General features: G+C 40.2%; 1 protein-coding gene across 2 annotated transcripts in view; it reads right to left on the minus strand.

The window, feature by feature from the left end:
• The window catches only part of il1rapl1a (interleukin 1 receptor accessory protein-like 1a), a 133,501-nt gene that overhangs the window by 59,215 nt on the left and 52,205 nt on the right, over positions 1 to 22,081 (minus strand). For both annotated transcript variants that reach the window (XM_017706574.2, XM_017706572.2), the window contains exons 3-5: positions 20,207 to 20,492; positions 13,262 to 13,448; positions 12,901 to 13,054 (exon numbers count right to left, since the gene is read on the minus strand). In XM_017706574.2, coding sequence (XP_017562063.1) covers positions 12,901 to 13,054; positions 13,262 to 13,448; positions 20,207 to 20,492 — 627 coding nt within the window. The remainder of the gene's footprint in view (positions 1 to 12,900; positions 13,055 to 13,261; positions 13,449 to 20,206; positions 20,493 to 22,081) is intronic.

A 22,081-nucleotide genomic window follows, 5' to 3' on the forward strand; every position in this document is an offset into this window, starting at 1 on the left:
TCATCCCATCCTTGCTTGTGAACAACTGAGCCTTTCAGGGATGCTCCCTTTATACCCAATCATGACTCTCACCTGTTTCCAATGAACCTATTCACCTGTGGAATGTTCCAAACAGGTGTTTTTTTTAACATTCCTCAACTTTCCCAGTCTTTTGTTGTCCCTGTCCCAACTTCTTTGGAATGTGTTGCAGACATCAAATTCAAAATGAGTGAATATTTGCAAAAAACAATAAAGTTTATCCATTTGAACATTAAACATCTTGTCTTCGTAGTGTATTCAGTTGAATATAGGTTGAAAAGGATTTACAAATCATCGTATTCTGTATTTATTTATGTTTTACACAACGTCCCAACTTCATTGGAAGTACATACATACGTGTGTTTATGTGTGTGTGTGTGTCACTGTTGGTGGAAGAAAACCTTGTAACTTTACAGGAGAAGGAAAAAACCTACTTTTTCAAATGGAATTTCATCATGAAATTAACACACAAAGTGCAACAAAGGGCAACAGACACTTATGTCTGAAAAATGACATAAATGGAGATACAAGGTTTTCTTTTGAGAACAGCATTATATTACCTACATAACACAAATATTTACCATATGTATTATATAGGGTACCACTATGTAATAAGAATGTACTAAGTACAGTCCTAAACTTAATGCTAAGCTTAAGTGCTATAACCAAAAAGAGACTGGTTTGATCTGTCAGTATCAAAACACAAAACCACTCCTCTAAGACAGGTTTTCCCACAAATTCAGAACATTTTGTCCTGATAATGTATAAAAACAAACATACAGCAGTGTGCAAAAGTAATATACACCGATCAGGCATAACATTATGATCCTTGTTTCTACGCTCATTGTCCATTTGATCAGCTCCACTTACCTTATATAGGTGCACTTTGTAGATCTACAGTTACAAACTGTAATCCATCTGTTTCTCTGCATACTTTGTTAGCCCCCTTTTACCCTCTTCTTCAGTGGTCAGACCCAGAGCACAGAGCAGGTACTATTTGGGTGGTAATACAATACATGGGACCTCACAGAGCAGGTACTGGGTGGCAGAACATTCTCAGCACTGCCGTAACTCTGATGTCCTGTGACCACTGATAAAGGACTAGAGGATGACCAACACAAACTGTGCAGCAGCAGATGAGCTATCGTCTCTGACTTTACACCTCCAAGGTCGACTGACAAGGTAGAAGTGCCTAATAGAGTGGACAGTGAGTGGACACCAGCAGCACTGCTGTGTCTGATCCACTTGTACCAGCACAACACATTAACACACCATCAGCATGTCAGTGTTACTACAGTGCTGAGAATGATCCACCACCCAAATAGTACCTGCTCTGTGCTCTGGGTCTGATCACTGAAGAATAAGTTAAAAGGGGGCTAACAAAGTATGAAGAGAAACAGATGGACTACAGTCTATAATTGTAGAACTACAAAGTGCACCTATATTGGATAAAATGGACAATGAGAGTAGAAACAAGGAGGTGGTCAAAATGTTATGATCGGTGTATATGTGTGTGTTAGTTGTGAGACTGCAATTTATTTTTCTCTCTGTCTGTCTGTTTTTCTTCCACATGAGTTTTCACTAGAGAATAGTTGTCATGGGACAAGAAACTATATTACTGTGCTGGACCTTTTCTTACATATTTGATCCATATAGTTTAATTTGTCTTCTATATGGAACCAAATTAAAGTATTTAAGATGTTTGAATGCAGAGCACCAAGCGTGCACACACAAGCACACAAACACACAGCTCAAAGCCTACAGGTCTAAAATCATGTTTGCAGTAATAGATTGTCAGTATGTACTCAAAAACATGAAAACCATTTTGCACTCTCATTTCTCTCAGCCTAAGAGCCATCAAGCTCTGCCAGAAAAAAAAACACCCATATAAGTTATGTAGTATTGGGAACAGACATTGGTGCAATCACTGTAACCAGTTTGATGTTCAAATGGCCACAGAAATGTGCAACTGAACCTCAACACAGCATGCAGAGAAATCCCAATGAAAGACAAGGCATGTGAAAAACTGAAGCTGTGTCCATTTAGAACATTTGAGAGATGGTATTGATCCAGCACTTAGTGTCAGCATCAGATCAATACCAGCATAAAATATTGGAGGAAAAAAAAACAAATTCAATCTGATCCTGTAACAAATCCAGCCTGATGTTTCAAAGAAGTTGCAGTGCATCATAATGTGAAGTAAAGTAGATTATGAGATAACAGTAGCCTAATGTTATCGACAAGAACCTAGTAGATAGTTATGTATTATACTACATTTACAGGTAATTTATTTTAAAGTATTATTTCACACATTTGCACTGTAAATTGTATGCTTTTTGTAGGCTTGCTTTTTTGTTTGCCTGTTTTTGCAACATGTGTGAGAAGTTTGAGCATAGTACTTTTAGATGTCCATCCAAAAGTAGTTCAGTTTCAGACAGACTTTAATGTAGTGCTTCAAACCACTTTTTTAAGAGCATATTAGTTTGGACTGATGCTCAAGCTGATGCTTAATACTGCTTTTGGTTTTTTGTGTCTACATAATTTGTTAATTTGAGTCAGTGTATAGCTTTTGCTGTTGTTTTAATTGATTGCTTGCACAGTTAGTATGGAATAGTTCAGCTTTATGTTTTTGTTACTGTTAGGAAGGGTCTCCTTGGACAGTGTTCTCCCTCAGAAACCAGAGAATGAAGCGATAAAACAGCTCGGCAGATCCCGCTAAGACCCAAGGTATCTCTGGTCTTATATCAAGGTCTTATTGTCTGATCATACTTTTATCAGTTATTCCTACAATACCTGTTAGTCCCGCTGTTAATGAGGTAAAGAAGAAACAGCCGCAGGACCTTGTGGTGGGGCTGCAGGTGGAATATATATACACTGCTCAAAAAAATAAAGGGAATAACACATCCTAGATCTGAATGAATGAAATATTCTCATTGAATACTTTGTTCTGTTCAAAGTTGAATGTGCTGACAACAAAATCACACAAAAATCATCAATGGAAATCAAATTTATTAACCAATGGAGGCCTGGATTTGGAGTCACACACAAAATTAAAGTGGAAAAACACACTACAGGCTGCTCCAACTTTGCTCAGTATTGTGTGTGGCCTCCACGTGCCTGTATGACCTCCCTACAATGCCTGGGCATGCTCCTGATGAGGTGGTGGATGGTCTCCTGAGGGATCTCCTCCCAGACCTGGACTAAAGCATCCCCCAGCTCCTGGACAGTCTGTGGTGCAATGTGGTGTTGGTGGATGGAGCGAGACATGATGTCCCAGATGTGCTCAATCAGATTCAGGTCTGGGGAACGGGCGGGCCAGTCCATAGCTTCAATGCCTTCATCTTGCAGGAACTGCTGACACACTCCAGCCACATGAGGTCTAGAATTGTCCTGCATTAGGAGGAACCCAGGGCCAACCGCACCAGCATATGGTCTCACAAGGGGTTTGAGGATCCCATCTCGGTACCTAATGGCAGTCAGGCTACCTCTGGCGAGCACATGGAGGGCTGTGCGGCCCTCCAAAGAAATGCCACCCCACACCATTACTGACCCACTGCCAAACCAGTCATGCTGAAGGATGTTGCAGGCAGCAGATCGCTCTCCATGGCGTCTCCAGACTGTCACGTGTCACATGTGCTCAGTATGAACCTGCTTTCATCTGGGAAGAGCACAGGGCGCCAGTGGCGAATTCACCAATCCTGGTGTTCTCTGGCAAATGCTAAGCGTCCTGCATGGTGTTGGGCTGTGAGCACAACCCCCATCTGTGGACGTTGGGCCCTCATACCATCCTCATGGAATCGGTTTCTAACAGTTTGTGCAGACACATGCACATTTGTGGCCTGCTGGAGGTCATTTTGCAGGGCTCTGGCAGTGCTTCTCTTGTTCCTCCTTGCACAAAGGTGGAGGTAGCGGTCCTGCTGCTGGGTTATTGCCCTCCTACAGCCTCCTCCACGTCTCCTGGTGTACTGGCCTGTCTCCTGGTAGCGCCTCCAGCCTCTGGACACTACGCTGACAGACACAGCAAACCTTCTTGCCACAGCTCGCATTGATGTGCCATCCTGGATGAGCTGCACTACCTGAGCCACTTGTGTGGGTTGTAGAGTCCGTCTCATGCTACCACGAGTGTGAAAGCACCACCAAAATGCAAAAGTGACCAAAACATCAGCCAGAAAGCATAGGTACTGAGAAGTGGTCTGTTGTCCACACCTGCAGAACCACTCCTTTACTGAGTGTGTCTTGCTAATTGCCAATAATTTCCAACCTGTTGTCTATTCCATTTGCACAACAGCATGTGAACTTGATTGTCAATCAGTGTCGCTTTCTAAGTGGACAGTTTGATTTCACAGAAGTTTGATTTACTTGGAGTTATATTGTGTTGTTTAAGTGTTCCCTTTATTTTTTGTAAAGGCTGTACTATGCACAGCAAAATAACAAATTTCAAGTGTTAAATGGACTTAACAGGTATTGTGGTCTGAGTCAGCCTTTCAAGTTGTTCATGGAAATTAAGGATGTTGTGTTCTCCATACCAAAGAAAAGCACAAAACACATTCAGATTGTTACCAGTGTAAAAATTTAAAAGCCTGTCGTATTACAGGGGGGTAGTTGGTAGCTTTCATTTCTGTGAAGGCAACATACACTGCCTTCTAAACAGCATCTTTTTCAGGGACATCTATATTAACCCTCTGGGGTCAATGAGCAAGCCGTTACGTCAAACTACATGTTTCTTGGTATGTCTATTAATATCTTTGCGATAAAACAGCACAGAAATACCGTTCAAAGAGTTCCTGAATCTGTCTACCCTTTCCATTCCATCACATTAAAAGGTCGTACATGACTCACATCTAGAGTTATGAACCAGTGAAGACAAGTTGGGGCACATGCCAGCTGCCCCTGTGTGCAACTGGTGAAGTTGTGTGTCTGTCATGTACCTCTCACCTGTAGTTCGTTGATTGTGTGTCTGTCTATGTCTTGTGTGAAGTTTGCAGCCGCTAAAGTTGCTACAGCGACTTTAGAAAGTAGCAATGAGAAAAACATTTATCTACTATGATATTCATATATTCCACTACTTTTGTGAACTTAAGACCCATTTCAAGCACAAAAACAATTTTTCCACATGAGTAAAATTTTTTTTAAGAGATTACTAAAACTGGACTTCACTTTTTTGCTTTAGGGCCAAATTATCTCTTTACACAGTACCAGCTCAAAAGGGCCTCATTAGAAGGTGGGTATCATGCCATCTGCAAGCGCCTTTAAAGGAAATATAAAATAAAAAGAAAAGAAAAAAAAATATATGCAGAAATCAAGAAAATGCCCTTAGATCCCGAAGGGTTAAAGGGGACCTATGACCTAGAATAGATTTCACCCCTTGCCCCTACCACTTAGCCCTTAGCCCTCTGTTTTGTGCGTTCACATCTAGGTTTAGGGTGTCCCAATTTTTGTTGAGATAGAAGGGTAGGGCACAGTGTTAGGGCTATATGGCCCTCCAAACAGAGGTTTTTCAGAGGCTCACTCCAGACAGTGTTATGAGAAGGGAGCAACCAAAGAAACCCACAAATGTGAGTATTTTTTCCATTAGAAAATTACGATAACCATTATATTATCCTAGTTTAATGTTGTTTCAAAAAAATCGCTAAGCTATGCTAATGTCTCGGTAGCTAGCTAGCTAACTTTCCCATTCCACCTTAATAGCCCAGCAGTTCTGATGCCTGAAGCGCCAGAATGTAACTGTTGTAGTGTAGGAACTGTTGCACCATTTAAGGTTGAACGTGAAAATTCAAACAGAATAGCTGACTTCAGCTTTGTATCACCAATGAATTAGCCGTGGGCAATATTAAATAATTCTTATACCCCCTCCTTGAAGGCATATGTGAAAAGGCATTAATGTCATTTATTCAACTATAGCGCGTCTCCAAACTCAACACCCGAGTCCCTTTATCGACATATCGGGTGACTTTAACCACGTCAATATGGCTAAGGCACTACCAAACTTCACTCAGTATGTGAACTGTCCCACCAGAGAGGAAAGAACACGGGACCTGTTTTATGCTAATGTTAAGCATGCATACAGCTGCTCCCCCCTCCCCCCTCTGGGTAGGTCAGACCACAACTTGGTGAATCTCAGTCCTGCTGTGCTGCTGGTGAAGAGTCAACCTGTGACCACGCGGACAGTGAGTAGATGGTCTGAGGAGACTTACGAGGCACTGCAGGATTCCTTTGAGGCTACTGATTGGCCGGCACTACACGGATAATGTATCACAGACTACATTAACTTGTGTGTGGACTACACTGTTAAATGTTACCCAAACAAGAAGCCATGGGTAACAATGGACATTAAAGCTCTCCTCAACAAGAAGAGGGCCTTCAGAGCTGGAAACAGAGTGGAGGTGAGAACGATCCTGGGGCAACTGAAGACAGCTATCATGGCGAAGGAGGCGAAGAACAAATATAGGAGGAAGCTAGAGTGGAAACTCCAGCAGAACAACATGAGGGAGGTTTGGAATGGAATGAGGAATCACCAGCTTCAAGTCTAGCAACAACAGAGGAGTAGAGGGCAGTATGGACGGGACCAATAAGCTAAATATGTGTTGTTTAACAGATTTGACACTGCAGGCTCTGCCCTCCCTGTCCTGACTCCTCTGCTGCTGGTCCTCAGCAGCCCATTCCACTCACACCCCCCCTCGTGATAGCCTGCCCATCTCACACCTCGACCCCTCCCCCACCTGTCACCTCTACACCGAGTCTCACTGCTGACCAGGTAAGAAGACAACTGAAGAGACTCCACACAAACAAGGCTGCAGGCCCTGATGGGGTCCCTCCCCAGGGCGCTTAAAGCCTGTGCCTCCCAGCTTTGTGGAATACTGCAACATGTCTTCAACATGAGCCTGAGTCTCCAGAGGGTCCCTATGATATGGAAGACGTCCTGAATAGTTCCTGTTCCAAAGACGCCGCGAACCAATGATGCCAAGGACTACAGGCCAGTGGCACTGACGTTCCATGTCATGAAGACCATGGAGAGGCTCGTCTTGGATCAGCTCCAACCCATAGTCCAGCCTTTTCTGGACCCCGCCAGTTTGCCCCACCTGGGAGTTGAAGACGCCATCATCTACATGCTCAACCGAGTATATGCTCACCTGGATAAGCCAGCCAGCACTGTGAGGGTCATGTTTTTTGACTTCTCCAGTGCATTTAACACTGTCTGGCCCTCTCTTCTGGGTGATAAGCTCACAGTGATGCAAGTAGATGCCCCCTCATGTCCTGAATTGTTGACTACCTGACTGGCAGACCACAGTATGTACATTTGCATCACTGTGTGTCGGATACAGCTATCTGGGTGTGTATACTGACAATAAACTGGACTAGGCTAAGAACACTGACACCCTATACAGGAAGGGCCAAAGTCGTCTCTATTTTCTGAGGCACCTGAGGTCCTTCAACATCTGCTGGACTATGCTCAGGATCTTCTATGAGGATGAGTGGTGGCAAGTGCTATCCTCCATGCTGTTGCATGCTGGGGAAGCAGGCTGAGGGTGGCAGACGCCAACAGCCTCAACAAACTGATCTTCAAGGCCGGTGACCTTGTGGGTGTGGAACTGGACTCGTGTCAGAGAAGAGTGTCGGTTCATCTGTGCAATACTCAGTACCAAACAGTACTGTTCATATGTGTAATAATAATAATTATTGGGTGCAATAACTCAGAGGTACAATAATTTGAACTGCCTTATACTACATGTTTAATATTTATTATCACAGTCACCGCCACTTTACTGTATTCTTAAGAACTCATATCTTGTGTACATATTGCAAATTTCTCTTTACCTTTGTTTTAAATTATTAAAGTGTTTATTCTTTTACATAAATGGTTGCAACTGTAACAACTGCAATTTCCCTCTGGGATCAATAAAGGATTCTGATTCTGATATGTTACCCTAAATGTAACTTAAACCCAGCAGTGAGGTTGCTGAACTTTTCCCTTCTCTGCTATCAGTGAAGACGGGCAAGGTTGCCTTCAGAGCACCGCTAGTGGTCTGCTAATAAAGCAATGTTTTTATTTTGTCGGTTGTCCCAATTCGTAGGGCAAGATTTCAACCACTACCCTTTGTAACTCTGTTCCAAGAGGTTAGGATGGCACTCGAAAACAAGGGGTAGGGGTAGAAAGAAGAAATGGAATTGGCCTTAAATCTATGAATATGGAATAGATTTACATGTTTCAGTGTTCTAAAAACACATTGTTTTCCTCAAACTGTAGATCTCTATTCATGCCTATTCATGTCTGAAACGCTCTGTTAGAGCTCCTTTGTCAGCCACTCAGTTCTTACCTGTCAACCGCCAGAGTCGCATCCTGCTACATGTTCCACCAATTCATCACTATGGCTGGCCTAACAATAATGTTGATTCTGTCGTATCACTTTGAGCTAGAGTTTAATTCTGAAAGTCAGGTAAAACATGTCTGTAGACCCGATACACCTTCACGAGCTAGACTGGAGCAGGACATTTCAGAGTGGTAAGTTTTTACTTTGTAACTCTCTTATTTGAGTGTGTGCCAAGCATGCTGGTAGGAAGACAATGAGAAACATTTCAAACAGCTGAGAAAAGTAGTTTCTGTGAAAGAGTTACTCCCTCTGGCATGTACTTTGGGCTTTGTGACAGACCTTTTAGGTGCACAAAGAGCTATGCTATATTGCCAAAAGTATTCAGTCACCCAAACATCATTGAATTGAGGTTTACCAATCACTTCCATGGCCACAGGTGCATAAAGCTAAGCAGCTATGTATGCAGACTGCTTCTACAAACATTTGTGAAAGAATGGATCAATCTCAAGAGCTAAGTGAATTCAAGCATGGTACTGTGATATGACGCCACCTGTGCAAAAAGTCCAGTCATTTCTTCGCTACTAATTATTCCACAGTCAGCTGTCAGAGGTATTATAACAAAGTGAAAACGATTGGGAGCGACAGCAACTCAGCCTTGAAGTGGTAGGACACGTAAAATGACAGAGCGGGGTCAGCCGATGCTGAGACGCATAGTGCACACAGGTCACCAACTTTGTGTAAGAATGGGTCGTTCTCAGGAGCTCAGTGAATTCCAGCATGGAACCATGATGGGATGGCACCTGTGGAACAAGTCTAGTCATGAAATTTTCTGGCTACTAAATATTCCACAGTCGACTATCAGTGGTACTATAACAAAGTGGAAGTGATTGGGAAAGACAGCAACTCAGCCTTGAAGTGGTAGGACACGTAAAATGACGGGGTCAGCCGATGCTGAGACGCATAGTGCACACAGGTCACCAACTTTCTGCAGAGTCGACTGCTACAGACCTCCAAACTTCATGTGGCTTTCAGATTAGCTCAAGAACAGCACATATAGAGCTTCATGGAATGGGTTTCCATGAAGCCGCCACTGGACTCTAGAGCAGTGGAGAAGTGCTCTCTAGAGTGACGAATCATGCTTCTTCATCTGACAATTTGATGGACGAGTCTGGGATTGGTGGTTGCCAGGAGAATGGTACTTGTCTGACTGCATTGTGCCAAGTGTAGTTTGGTGGAGGTGGGATTATGGTGTGGGGTTGTTTTTCAGGAGTTGGGCTCGGCCCCTTAGTTCCAGTGAAAAGAACTCTTAATGCTTCAGCAGACCAAGAGATTTTGGGCAATTTCATGCTCTCAACTTTGTGGGAACAGTTTGGAGATGGCCCCTTCCTGTTCCAACATGACTTCACACCAGAGTTTGGTGTGGAAGAACTCGACTGACCTACACAGAGTCCTGACCTCAACCCACTAGAACACCTTTGGGATGAATTAGAGCAGAGACTGTGAGCCAGGCCTTCTTGTCCAACATCAGTGTCTGACCTCACAAATACACTTCTGGAAGAATGGTCAAAAATTCCCACAAAACACACTCCTCAACCTTGTGGAAAGCCTTCCCAGAAGAGTGAAAGCTGTTATAGCTGCAAAGGGTGGGCCCTTAACCCTATGGATTAAGAATGGGGTATCACACAAGTTCATATGCGTGTGAAGGCAGATGACTGAATACGTTTGGAAATATAGTGTATATAACAGACTAAAAGAAAGGAAACTGGAAAAGCATAATATGTCCTCTTTAACATGACAACTTTACATGTGTTACAACAGCATGGCTGTAACAGAGTGGTAAACATGCTCCTGTCCCAAATTTTTTCGAACTGGCTTTGTAAGTTGTCTCTCATTTTACAGCGTTAGGTCAAGCTGATAAACAACAAAGACACTTTGTTGAGAGCCTTTTTGACTCATCTTTATCAAAGGGGTAAAAAAGCCTGTAGGAATATTTTACATACACTATAATCCACTCTTTAACCATAATGGGTTATGTTGTGAGAAGCTGAAACATGTCATATGTTCTGCAGACTCATTTTGGCCAATCCATCTTTAAAGGATTTTAAACCAACCAATCAAAGGCTTTGTTGCACAGTACACTCACTGGCCACTTTATTAGGTACTAGTAAAAGGTTGCCTTTTGCCTTCAGAGCTGCCTTAATAACAAGGTGTTGGAAACATTCCTCAGAGATTTTGATTGGTTATTTGAGTTCCTGTTGCCTTTCTATCATCTCAAACCAGTCTGCCCATTCTCCTCTGACCTCTCACATCAACAAGGCTTTTTCGTCCACACGACTGCCGCTCACTGGATACTTTCTCTTTTTCTGACCATTCTCTGTAAACCCTAGAGATGGTTTTGTGTGAAAATCCCAGTAGATCAGCAGTTTCTGAAATAATCAGACCAGCCCATCTGGCACCAACAACCATGCCACGTTCAAAGACGCTTAAATCACCTTTCTTCCCCATTCTGATCCTCGGTTTGCAATTCAGCAAGTTGTCTTGACCACCTCTACATGCCTAAATGCATTGAGTTGCGGCCATACGATTGGCTGATTAGCTATTTGTGTCAGCAAGCAACTGAACACCTAATAAAGTGGCCACTGAGTGTATATTCTTCTGTAAAGTTAGCCCAGCTTGTTGTCTCCACAAGATGTGTTCTGAAGCTTTTAGATCTGCTGTTCTCAAACTTTTGCAGTGTAAGGCTACATCATCCCATTGCTGCCCATGGCCATCACTTACTTAACATACAAGGAAGGTCGTACCTGAACGTTGTCTGTTTTGATAGCTTCTGTGCTGCTATCACTGACCTGCTCAAATAATATTATTAATTTGAATAATAAAGTTGAGATAGAACTCCTACACTTTGCATTTAACTTGTACCACATTTGTGTCAGTGAGTAGAAGAACTTTATTTAATTTTATTTGTTAAATTTTATTTTATGAGAAGAAAAAACATCCCCGTTGTTTGTCCATCCTTAATAAAAGTAATAGAATTCACTTTGAAGAAAACTGTAAGTACAAATTTGTATCTCCAAATCAAATGTTATGTAATTCAGAGCAGAACAATGTCATTAATTATGCAATTATGTAATTGCATTTGATCAATAAAGCAAAATAACAGTAATAACTCTAGAATTATAAAGGTTAAATCTGTACCTGACCATCTGATTAAGGCCAAATCTAACTCTTTTGCTTGACGTGATTGCAGTTGGACTGCACATATTAATACACAGGCCCCACACAGAATAACATGAAGGCAGACCATGTGAACGACTGTGAATCATCAGGACACTCAACGCGAACATCTGTGAGTGGTCAGTGTGAACCCAGAACACATCAGTAGTTTTCTGTGATTTGCTCTACAGCTCATTTGCTGAGTAATGCTGAAGTGATCGCTTGTGATAGAGTGAACAGGCTACATAATGGAACACACTGCCTGAGTGCAGATTGTTATGATTAGCTAACCTCACCAGGCCAAAGTCGTGATTTTAATTAATATTGTATTAATTGCACAGTTATTTTCAACATGAATTTAGATTTAATGCATGATGGCAGAGATAAAGTTGGGCTGTGTGTCTAAGCATGTACATGTGAATCCATATGTGTCTGTGTGGTTAAACAGCTGTAAGGTCACAGCAATAATTGAGGTTAAGTGTGTGTGCATAGTAAAGTGTGTCGACAAGGCTGACACTGCTTCATAATAAAGTGCTTCATCACTGCAGTTAACATTATAAAGTCCGAGAACTCTTTATTAAATGGTTTGGATAGGAGCAAAGCTCCAAATATATGAAATATTTATTAATCAGTTCTACACCTACCAAAACTAACTAGCCATAAGCATTCTAACCTGGACTGATGTATCTTCAGGCTATATTCATTTAATATCGGGTGATGTGGATTTCTAATGATGCTTTCTAGTGATGCTTGAACTCATACAGCCCCATAGGCGCAACCATAATCATATACAGTATTGTACAAAATCGATACTTCAGCACATTATTTAAAACCATTTATCTTGACAGTAAGTGTGTTTGCTAAGTGTGTTGCTTATACAACCACTCAATACCACTGGAATAAATACCAAAGAAATGAACACAGTGCAGTTTGATGATTTTATAATGGTTTTTAGCATAGTAGTGCATTATGCTCAGATAGACTGCATCAGATAGACTCAAGGACATTGCAAAAACCACTTCTGTTCATGCACTAAAAATATGATTCTCCTTCTGTTGTAGTGGACATTATTATTATTATTTTTTATTACAGATAATGAATACACATTTTCTTGAATTAAAAAAAACATTTATATCAAATTGTTTATCTAATTTTTTGAAAAATGTCATTTTTATGTCATGTTTATGAGTACAGTTTTTATGTAATTAAAATTAAACTGCAATCTTACATCTAATGTCCATAAAAATAACTCCTAAAAAATTAATAACATTTTCAGACTGTTTTGCCTGGAAATTGATTAAATTAAGGGTCAATGACTTTTGAACAGTACTGAACAAATGTACACACATAAAAACATTACCTGTAACACTCAGGTAAGTGGTCCTGCGCACCACGAATCCTCCAAAAGGCAGCTCACAAGTGTAGTTCCCAATGTCATCCTCTGTCACTTCCTGGATGGACAAAGTGTCCGCAGACTGTAATATACTTTCCCTCCACTGCCACACACCGCACTCCTAAAGGGAGGAGAGAGAGAGAGAGAGAGAGAGAGAGACAAAGAGAGAAAGAAAGAGAGAGAGAGAAACAGAGAAGCGTAGGACACATTGCTTAGAGAGAGAACAATATAACAACATAAATACAATAGCCTTATCAAACAAACACAGAGAGAACGCTGACAGCAGAAGGCAAATACACACAGACACCCAGACATACACATACTCTACCTTGTACCACGTTATCTGTGGTGTCTGGCCAGGCTGGATGTAGTCCTGGATATCAGGGCAGGTGATGTCTTTGCTCTTGCCCAGTTCGGCCTTCTCTGAATAGCGCAGTTTGGTGTTATAACAGGCTGCCGTGTCATTATCAGCCACCAGCAGAGTCATGGACACTTTCATACAGAACGTTGAGTTCCTGTTAGGGCCAGAGAGAAACACTCTCACACTCTGCACTGGCAAAGTACACACTGATTCGCATACGCTTCACTCTGAGGGTTCCCGCTGAATGAGAAAATGAAACAGCACAATCAGTGTGATAATTGCTCCAAATGTGCAGCTGATGCAGTGCAGACACTTTCCCCAGCTGTTAAATAATTTTTCCATTTGAAACCAGCCCGAAAATGAATTACATTAATGACATTTTTATCGCTGATTTCAAATGATTAAACCTGACTTCGCTAGATGAGTGGGAAATCATTGGTTAGATAAAGAACTGCTAACTGTGCATGCTAACATGTCTTATAATCAGCAGAAGTTATAAGCCCCTGGGGCAGATTATGTAATTGGTAGTTAGGAGTGCATGCTAGCCATGTTAGCACTGTTGCTTTAATGCTGAATACCAGGAGACCAGGTCTACTTAGGCTTTTGTGCCAGGTTTGAGGCAGAAAAAGGCCATTTTCAGCATGAAAAATCATGCGTTTAATGTGTATAAACTGCGCATGAGACTAAAAATTCACATGCATGCCATGTGAGAAAACGTGACGAACAACTACACAAATGGTTTTAGTTTCAGTAGTTTCAGTGTTACTGGGAGACTGATAAGAACTGCAGTGACAGGGCTTGAAGAATGCTGAAATAATGTTTACTAATAACACATTTTAAATTCTCAGAACTAGCACATAGATTTTGACCCAGACTAGAATTTCTGTGGAATTTCATTCACCACTTTTCTCGTCATCAATGAACATGAACGTATGTTTAGGTGTATGTGTATAATAAACTGAGTATCGTCATATTAAATGCTACAGTAAATACTTGTTTCCATGTAATTGAAAAGTTTGGATCATTTACATATAATAGAATACATTTTGGGAAAATCATTACCAACGGACAGATGAAAAAGTTTCTGAAACAGAAAAGAGATGAAAATACAGCTCCATGCTTCAGTCAACCAGAGAGAAATGCTAAGCTAACTTTTTTAAACTATTGTATTTTGCATCTGTGGCCAGGAGTTAAAGGGAGCAAGGACAACAGTTTCTCCCTTCATATCTCCCTTGGACCAATATCAACATCTGATACCACCTGATATGACCTGACACTGTGTGAAATAAACCTAGCATTCGTTACCGCACTAATGAACAAATGAGTCAAGCTGGCAGTGAACAAGAATCTGCTTGCTTAGCAAAGTGTTGGTGATGCTGTAGCAGTTGGACACCAAAGAACAAAATTTCTAAAATCACACAATGTATGCCTGGCTTTAGAGGACATTAAACTACAGCTCAGCCAGCCAACCAGCCATAAAGATTCTAACAACACAAATAAGCTTCTTGGATATGATTTCTGCTGTCACTATACTGCAAAGATGAGGCAGATGAGGATCAAAACTATGAAACTATGATTACCTAAATTACAGTTGTACTTAAGTGCTTTTCTGATGTGAAATAAATCCCATTCTTCTCCACTGCAATGCTACTTGATCCAAAGTAGCTAACATAAAATTGCTAGCTAATGCACTTAATTTAAAATCAGATAGATTTTAATGATTTAACTGTTAAGGTACATTGTACTCATTTATACTAACAGCTAATTAATTCTAAGTAGGCTACTCACTTTGGTATCTGAATCAGTATTGGTACTAAAACATTGCACAATACAAGTTGTTAACCCATTCCAGAAGTAGCCATGCAAGCCTAAGCACTCCCCCCCACGCACACACACACACACACACACACACACACACACACACACACACACACCTTATTTGATTCAGAGTTGTCTGCTAGCCTGCTTAGTAATGAGTTTATGTCCATTAAAAGTCCATTAGAGCAGGTTCTGGCTGAGGGCATGGACTTTGATAGCTACTGATGAAATCTAGATAAAGTTGTGACCTCCCACCTTTTACTGGATTACCATGGATACAGAGTGCTCATGCTGACCACACAGCAAGAACCTTCTGTTTTTAAACTTATACAAAGCACTTCTTGTCTGCTCTCTCACACCCTCGTTCTCTCTTTGTCTCCATCTCTCTCTCCCTCTGTCTCCTATCTCCCCCTGTCTTACGTCTTACTCTGGCATCTGTCTTTTCAAAGACCATAGTTAATTATGGGTTATTGTTATTTGGAGAGAGGCTTTCAAAACACATCAACAAAAGCTCTTATATTGCTCTTCAGCTATTACTAATATTAGTGTTTTATAAATCCCTATTGCGATGATGAAAACTGCTATTCAAGCTTTTATTCCAGAAAGTCATCAGTATACTGTACAGTGAGCAAGAGTCCCAAGTGGTTGAGTTTAACATCCTCAAAATGTCACGGAAAGGGAAACTTGCTTCATTTTTATTAAAGATCTGTTCTGTTATATCTTATTCTATTTACATTGTGATTTCCAATTATATTAAGGCGTTGGAGTGCTAACAGAGAATCCAGTTTTATGAAAACCTTTCTTCTTTAGAGAGTTAAGTTAGCATAGCTATAATACAGAGATTAAATTGTTCATGCATGTGCATCCTCCAACATTACCTTTGATTTCACTAAACATCTGTAAACTACTGTACATAAGCAACCGTACAGGTGGTCTTAAAATGCTCAGAAAAAATGGTTTCAAATCATGAAACATTTAGTTTCTTTTTTTCTCAAGCCATCTAAAAATGCAAGCTGCCCTTTACATTGTGTGAATATTTTATGGTGAATGGACAAATAGAAATGGTGCAAAATTACTTTGAACTATTATTTTAAACTTAAGAATGCCCTTTCTCCTTTATTGCAGTTGTAGAGAGGCAATGATGTAAATTTTAAGAAAAAAAGCACATCATGTCTGAGTTCCTGTAACTGCATGTATACTGCATATCTATACAAGCTGGATTCAAAAGGAGTCCATTAGGGTAAATACATGGACATTTCTTGCAAAGTGCTCTGCCTGTCACTGCGGCATGGTGGCGTGGTGGGTAGCGCTGTCGCCTCACAGCAATGAGGGCCTGGGTTCGATTCCCCGGCCGGGCGACGGGGTCCTCTCTGTGTGGAGTTTGCATGTTCTCCCCGTGTCTGCGTGGGTTTCCTCCGGGTTCTCCGGTTTCCTCCCACAGTCCAAAAGACATGCAGTCAGGCCAATTGTGTCAAAATGATCAAATTGTAAGTTGCTCTGGATAAGAGCGTCAGCCAAATGCTTAGGAGATTAGGAAGCATAGTGTTTAGGTCTGTCAAGATTACACTGAATGTTTTAATTATTTAAAATAATAACATATAACTTCGGCCTGTCAAGCAGTTTTAAAATAGTTTAAATTATATTTAGGTAGTAGACAATTCATGGTTTCACTTGCAAATCATTCATCAAAAAGATTTGGCATTTCTTGTGGAGTCCCTCAAGGTTCAGTTTTAGGGCATTTGCTTTTCTCTTTGTACATGCTACCTCTAGGTGATGTCATTGGGAAGCATAATATACATTTTCTCAGCTATACTGATGACACCCAGTTATTAATTTCCATTCCTTCTGATGATTAAGACTCTGTAGAGAGACTGAGTGTGTCAAATATTTCTCAGCGGATGTTGAAGAAAAATTGTACAATTAAATCACAAAAAAACTGAAATACTGATCTTTGGTACAGAAACTCAGAGAAAAATAATTCATGGTGCAAAATTACTTTGAACTATTATTTTAAACTTAAGAATGCCCTTTCTCCTTTATTGCAGTTGTAGAGAGGCAATGATGTAAATTTTAAGAAAAAAAGCACATCATGTCTGAGTTCCTGTAACTGCATGTATACTGCATATCTATACAAGCTGGATTCAAAAGGAGTCCATTAGGGTAAATACATGGACATTTCTTGCAAAGTGCTCTGCCTGTCACTGCGGCATGGTGGCGTGGTGGGTAGCGCTGTCGCCTCACAGCAATGAGGGCCTGGGTTCGATTCCCCGGCCGGGCGACGGGGTCCTCTCTGTGTGGAGTTTGCATGTTCTCCCCGTGTCTGCGTGGGTTTCCTCCGGGTTCTCCGGTTTCCTCCCACAGTCCAAAAGACATGCAGTCAGGCCAATTGTGTCAAAATGATCAAATTGTAAGTTGCTCTGGATAAGAGCGTCAGCCAAATGCTTAGGAGATTAGGAAGCATAGTGTTTAGGTCTGTCAAGATTACACTGAATGTTTTAATTATTTAAACTCAGAGAAAAATAATTCATGAGAAACTTTAGCTTCATATTTCAAACCTGAAGTATGAAACCAGAGTGTGATCTTAGACTCTGAGCTCTGTTTTATCCAGCATGTAAATGTAGTCACAAAAGTTTTAAATCATTTGAGAAATGTTGCTAACGTTTGGTCTCAGAGTGACGCAAAGAAACTTGTTCATGCCTTTGTTACAAGCAGACTTGATTACTGTAAAGCTCTTTTTATTGGACTTCCTTTGAAAACTATACATTCCTTACAACGTATCTAGTTCAGCAAAGATTAGATTGTTATAGTTAGTAAAATGCATTTTCTTGGCTCTTTAAAATAAATCTGACTGCTCCATTAATTGTCCAAATCATCAAGAGATTACTTGATTACTAACACGATTCTGACAGCTCTACTAGTGCTCAAGATAAAAATACGAGGCATTACATCATTCCTGCAGTGTACCCTAAGTACCCTGCTTATTATCGCCAGGTCCAGCTGGTATGCTAAATGTACATAATTGCTGAATTAATGAATGCAGCATTTTTGCAGGATAAATACATTTCAGGAGTAGTTTCAGTAGAGACACATGAAATGCAGAAATGCACATTAAACAAGCGTGTCTCAAAGAAAATCACAAAAAAAAGCTTAGAGAGACACTACAAACATGGATTAGGCACTAGATTGAAAGTGACATTCCCTGATGCAAATGCTGGCATGATGAGCAGATTATCAGATTTAACCTTAAGCGGACAGACACCTGAGCCAATGAGAGCCTCCGAGAGCTCCACAGCTGTTTAATATGCGTGCCTGTGGCCTGCAGCATTGTGGGATAGTGTCAGGGTGCCAGTGTGTGATTGATGGATGACAGAGCTTTCTCTCTGTCCTCTACTGTCTTTACCAGAGCTCACTTACACTTTTATTGGCTCTGAGCTCAATAACACCCACCAACTGACGCATACACACACATACACATACAGACATACGCACAGTAGTTGTGAGGTCCTACACAGACTCCACTGATTCGTAAAGAAAATAATCTTGACTCTATGTCAATGTATGTGCATGCATATATGTGTATATGTGTATGTTAGGGAGGCAAATTATTTGGACAGACAATCAACCATCATTAGTCAGCAATTAATCATTTAACTGGCTGAGCCACAATAAAAGCCACTGTAAAATTCTTCACATACCGACTCATTTTGTTTAAACAGAGGGACTGTTAACAATAATATGTTCAGGACCAAAAACTAATGTTGATAAAATCACTGGAATATACTTTGATGGGCTACTGAAAGTTATATACTGAAAGTGTTATATTACAATACTGCTTTTTACTAGTACTAGCTAAAATACACAGAAATGACAGGGGCTAGCATTTGGCACAATGTACCTCAGTAATTTTCGACTGCCTGTACATTCTTCTATATAATTTGCTATACTTGTGATTTCCTCACACTCTTTGTAGTGCCTGAACATGACCATTTTTAGTAGTACCATCTAGTGGAACCAGTTGCCTATTGTGCCCTCATGTGTACAATTAAAACATTCCTCAATTTATATGACAAACCTCTTTCATTTGCTGGATCATGGTTATTCGGTTAATCACTTATATCCCTAGTGTAGGTATATGTGTACCTGCATGCAAAATTACAGACTGTTTGCTTCTTTGAATAATTTTCAATAGCCTTTCTTTTCCCCATTCATTGCACCGCGGTGTCCACTTGTCCGCTGTCCAAATTATTAAACACTGTGTACACTTATTTTATTAAGCTGGATTAGTTTTACTGCACCTAAAGGAAATTTGTAAGGGATCTGACTGGCTGATTTGCACAGGATAAAGTGCAAATCTGTGTAATTTCCCCAAATTACCGTAGATAGCCCTGATCAGAACATCATAGCCCAGATGTTCACATTGGCATTAAGGTTAGAATGAAATACAAACAAACAAATAAAAAAACTAAACTCAATACCAGATAGAACAGTAAAAAAGGCTTATGCAATTAAATAAATGCCACCCAACAAGACAGAAATTGCTCTGCCCTGTGAAAAATACAGTTGTATATTACATTTTCATTGTCCTTCTAAACACTAAAAATGTTTAAGATTACTGTAGTCCTGTTTTTAACTTAAGGAACTGTGCAAAATTGAGCTTCATTTTTACAGTTAGTCCTTGTCCTCTAGTCTCCAAAAACAGAGGTGCCGATGTCCATTACTGGGATTTGTTATTACATTACTATGAGGTTGATTTAAACAGTACTACTATTGCTGAAGGTATCTGATTAATTATAGAAGGTAATTCACTCTGGAATTAATGCTTAGGAAACTTTTAAAAACTACAGACACTGCAGATACATTGGATTAATATCAGGGATCTCCCCAGTAATCATCAAATTTACAGTCCCCCTCTAGATAAAACAAATTCAGCTTGCATAAGGCCTTAGACACAACTACCTTCTTCGATCATCTCATTCTACTAGGTGGTTACATAACAAGTGTTGGGTCAAGAATCTGAGGCCCCACTTATGTATGCATGTGTACAAGTATTTGCACATGTATATATGCGCACGTGTGTGTGCAGCGCACTCTAACCTGAGTACACATGAGTATAGGCCAGCGTCCTGTAGCTCCGCAGGTCTGAACCAGATGGCATCCTCCTCTTTGCTCATGCGCAAGCCATCGAATGTGATTGGCTCTTCAAAGTCTCCATGACCCAGCCCTGAGCTTCTGTACCACATGAGACTCAACCCGCCACTCTGAGCCTGAGAATAATTTGCACGGATGTAGCCGTAAAACAGAGCGCACTTAATTCTCACCGGCTCACCGTGCAGCACACGGTACTTCAGATAGTCCACAGACCAGTCCGTACAGCCGTCCACTACAGATAAAATGTGAGAGACAGAGAGAGAGAGAGAGAGAGAGAGAGAGAGAGATTAGACATGTGCCAATACACATAACCTTTTACCTTTTGTTACCATTTACAATATTATCACAATATTGTGTTTAAACAAAAAATATATCGAATCATTAGACAATGCATCTGGAGCTATTACTTCATTCACGTGCAGATTGTGACTGCAAACCAAGCTGGGTGGGATGTGAGCTTTCACCTGTTTTTGAAGAAAAGTGTCTGTGTACTCCTTACAGCCATGCTGCAGTGGTGTTTCCTGTGACTGTTTACAAGCAGGGTTGTAATCATGTGATCATAGCGTGACAGTGTAGCAGGAGCTTGTGAAAGCAGCACTACTCTGCATACAACAACGAATCTCTTGTGAAACAGCTAATTTGACTAAACTGTAGTGATGGCTTTTCAAGGCGTCCGCAATAAACTTAAGCAGCATGTTTTAAATATCTCACAAATTACGGAACATCTACCAAATTATGAAAAACTGGCACATGTTTACTGAAATATTAATGAATAAAATAATTCTAATATGCTAATAAAACTAACATTTAACCATTAGTTAAACTAAAATTAAAATAAAATGTGTTGTGGTCATGTTTTCATATTTCCATATCATCATCTGCAAAATTCAGTAGCAAATCAGACAAATAATTCTCCATATTAGAAGTGTTTTTGATTACTGAGTTGCATGCATAAATAACAGAATTCACACCTATATTATTTTAATTTCTCTCCGTGGCTATAATATCACACCCTTTCGAAGCAGGCAACTCATGTAGACAGCTTAGTGAGAACTTGCAAGGCTAAAGTACAGCATCCACATGGCAGGGTTATCTGCAAAGCAGTGTTACAACAAAGCCTTCTAAAAGAAATAATGAGAGAAGCACATATACTTCCATAAATATTCAAATCAATATTCTCTGGAAGTTTTTATGCATAGACTCATCAAAAACATACTATGCCTGTCATGTAAATAAAATATATTTCAATTTTATGTTTTGATATTTGCTGTTCTGTTAGCCACGCTGTTCTATTTGCCATGTTTCACACTCACTCCTTACTGATCATACTTATTTTGAAGAATACATTTTAAAGTATTTATGTCAGAAAGCTTGTCCGGTTCAAACAACATAGATCTGAATTGAATCGACATCATTTTACATCAATTTACCAGACTTTGGAATTGACTGTTAACACTAGCCCTGGAGTCTTTTATTTTTAATTTCACTTAGGTACTCCTGTCACTTTCAGCTGAATTGTTCACTTCAATTTAAAATTCTTCAAAACCAACAAGTGTTCCCCCACAACTTCACAGGTTTTTAATAATTTGTAAAAAAAATAGTAAGGTGAAAAATTTTTAGGTGTGTTCTACATTGAGAAACATTGAGAATGAAAGTCTACCAAAATTAGCATCTTGAATGCTTTGTATATTAAAAGTGCTACTCAACTCATGAAGTGGTTTTGATGTAAAAATACTGTAAAATATTTCCAGAAAAAAAATCCTATTTTTTTGTATTTAATGTTTTCCCTTGAGGTGCATTTGTAACATTTGTCTACCAAAA

The sequence above is a fragment of the Pygocentrus nattereri genome, chromosome 6, assembly GCF_015220715.1.
Source record: "Pygocentrus nattereri isolate fPygNat1 chromosome 6, fPygNat1.pri, whole genome shotgun sequence".
NCBI classification, from domain to species: domain Eukaryota; kingdom Metazoa; phylum Chordata; class Actinopteri; order Characiformes; family Serrasalmidae; genus Pygocentrus; species Pygocentrus nattereri.